This window comes from Trichechus manatus, unplaced genomic scaffold (genome assembly GCF_000243295.1).
Source record: "Trichechus manatus latirostris isolate Lorelei unplaced genomic scaffold, TriManLat1.0 scaffold00005, whole genome shotgun sequence".
Taxonomy (NCBI): domain Eukaryota; kingdom Metazoa; phylum Chordata; class Mammalia; order Sirenia; family Trichechidae; genus Trichechus; species Trichechus manatus.
The window spans coordinates 1,714,034-1,715,983 of record NW_004443941.1 but is presented as its reverse complement, the minus strand read 5'-3'; the positions used below and the strand labels follow the sequence as shown (position 1 = coordinate 1,715,983).

General features: G+C 58.9%; 1 protein-coding gene across 5 annotated transcripts in view; it reads right to left on the bottom strand.

Moving 5' to 3' along the window:
* Positions 1 to 1,941, bottom strand: part of BCL11A (BCL11 transcription factor A) — a 109,486-nt gene extending 107,545 nt beyond the window's left edge. For 3 of the 5 annotated variants that reach the window (XM_004369445.2, XM_004369444.2, XM_004369442.2), the window contains exon 1: positions 1,685 to 1,941. In XM_004369445.2, the coding sequence (XP_004369502.1) occupies positions 1,685 to 1,739 (55 nt within the window). In that variant the 5' untranslated portion in view covers positions 1,740 to 1,941. The remainder of the gene's footprint in view (positions 1 to 1,684) is intronic. The other 2 variants (XM_012556647.2, XM_004369443.3) reach the window with 1 other exon arrangement.
* Between the last annotated feature and the right edge of the window lie 9 nt (positions 1,942 to 1,950).

The window sequence follows — 1,950 nt, the reverse complement described above, 5'->3', positions numbered from 1 at the left end:
GGGAAAGCACGTGGTGACCTCCACCCCCTCCCCGCCGCCGGGAGCAGTGGACTAGAAACCTCCGAGGGTACCGGGGAGGGCAGGGGGCGCCCGCACAAACGCGCTGTTTCAGTTGCTTTCTGCAAAATAAAAACGCTTCGCAAAGCCAAGTTCCTCCCCAGCGGGTTTCGCAGTCGGGGAGGCGGGGAGGAGGTCTGGGCTTCGTGCTGGGGGCGGGCAGGGATCCGCGGCCCGCCTGGCGCAGAGTCTCGGCGTGGCCTGCCGCCGTGCCCGGCGGGCGGGCGCTGGGCGCCGGGTGGGCGATCCCAGGAGGGGCGGGGGCGCGGCGAGGCCCAGCGAGGCCCCGGCGAGGCCCGCTCTGCGGCCGCGGCGCTGCGCTCGGTCCTCTAGTCTGTTTGTTGGCAGGAGGCTCCCGCACACGCGGTGCTTGTAAACATTCAGACACGAGGTTTTTCCCAATCAAAATCCACTTCCACTTGTTTTGAAAATCTTCCAAAAAATAGTAGAGGAGGGAGTTCCTCGCTCCCGCTGAGTGCCGCCGGCGCTCTGAGTTTGCGAGTGAAGGGGTTTTGGGGAAGGGGGTGACGGTAATTTTTTTTTCTCGTTTGGAGACGGTGAGATTTTTGCAGGGGGGGTGGGGAAGTCAACGAGAAGAGCATTGCAGTAAAAGGCTGGCGGAGCGTTTGGCTTCTGCTTTTTTGGGCAAGAAATTGTACGTTCTCTCGCCTCGTTTAATTTAACTGCATGTATCTTTTGCACGTCTACCCCTCGCCGCCTAGGAGGCTCGGCCGGGAGGGGAAGGCAGCGGCGACCCAGGCGGCGGCCCCGGGGCCCTCCCTCCCTCTCCCGCGCGCCCCCGGCCGCCTCCTCCCCCGGCCCCGGCCCCTGCCCTTCGGCGGCAGCGGCGGCGCGGGAGGGCAGCGCGAAGAGCGGGCACAAAAGGCAGCGGGACAAACACCCACCTCAGGCCGGAACAAAAGGCGGCAGCGCCGGCCGCGTCTCCGGTTCGCCCCGGCTCCCCAGGTCTCCACGCCGCCGCGGCGCTTTCCCGACCCGGCCGACTCTGGAGCGACTGGGGCCCCCTCCCGCAGCCCCACTTTCTCACTATTGTGGGGAAGACTACTTTCCTCCCGATTCACGCTGGCCCGTGAGCGCGCTGGCGGCCGAGGGCGAGTCTTACCTCTTCTCTCCCAGGGAATTGTTTTTTAGGCTTGGACTCCCCCCCACACACACACCCCATTTTCCTGCAGTAAGTGGAACCAATCCTCCTTTCCCCTCCAACTCCCTCCCCCCGGTTTGCGTGTGAGTTGTTCGCACCCTTAGCCTTGTTCATTATTTGGCAAAACTGGGGGGGTTAAATCATTGCGTTCCTTTTCGAAAGCAGAAATAAAGCAGCGGGAAGGAGGTAAGAGGAGGGGTCCAATTTTTAAAATTAAATAAAATTAAAAGGTGAATGCTATCCCAAAAGTGCACACACGGCTAAGGTGCGAGATGGGATGAGGTTTCTTTTTTTTTTTTTCCCCCTTCCTTTTTCTTTAATCTCTTTTGCCCCGACTCTCGGAGGCTTTTCTCGTGAAAATAAAAAATGCATGCACACACCCCTCTCTCCCCCTCGCTCTTGCGGCTCGTCCTGCGCGCTCTCGTGATTATTAATAATTATTATTACTATTATTGGGTTACTTACGCGAGAATTCCCGTTTGCTTAAGTGCTGGGGTTTGCCTTGCTTGCGGCGAGACATGGTGGTCTGCGGGGCGGGCTGCGGGGCGGGCGGCGGCGGGCGGACGACGGCTCGGTTCACATCGGGAGAGCCGGGTTAGAAAGAAGGAGACTCCAGAGAAAATATCTTCATCAGTGCCTTTTGACATCCAAAATAAATTAGAAATAATACAAAGATGGCGCAGGGAAGATGAATTGTGGGAGAGCCGTCATGGCTTTTTTTTTTTTTTTTT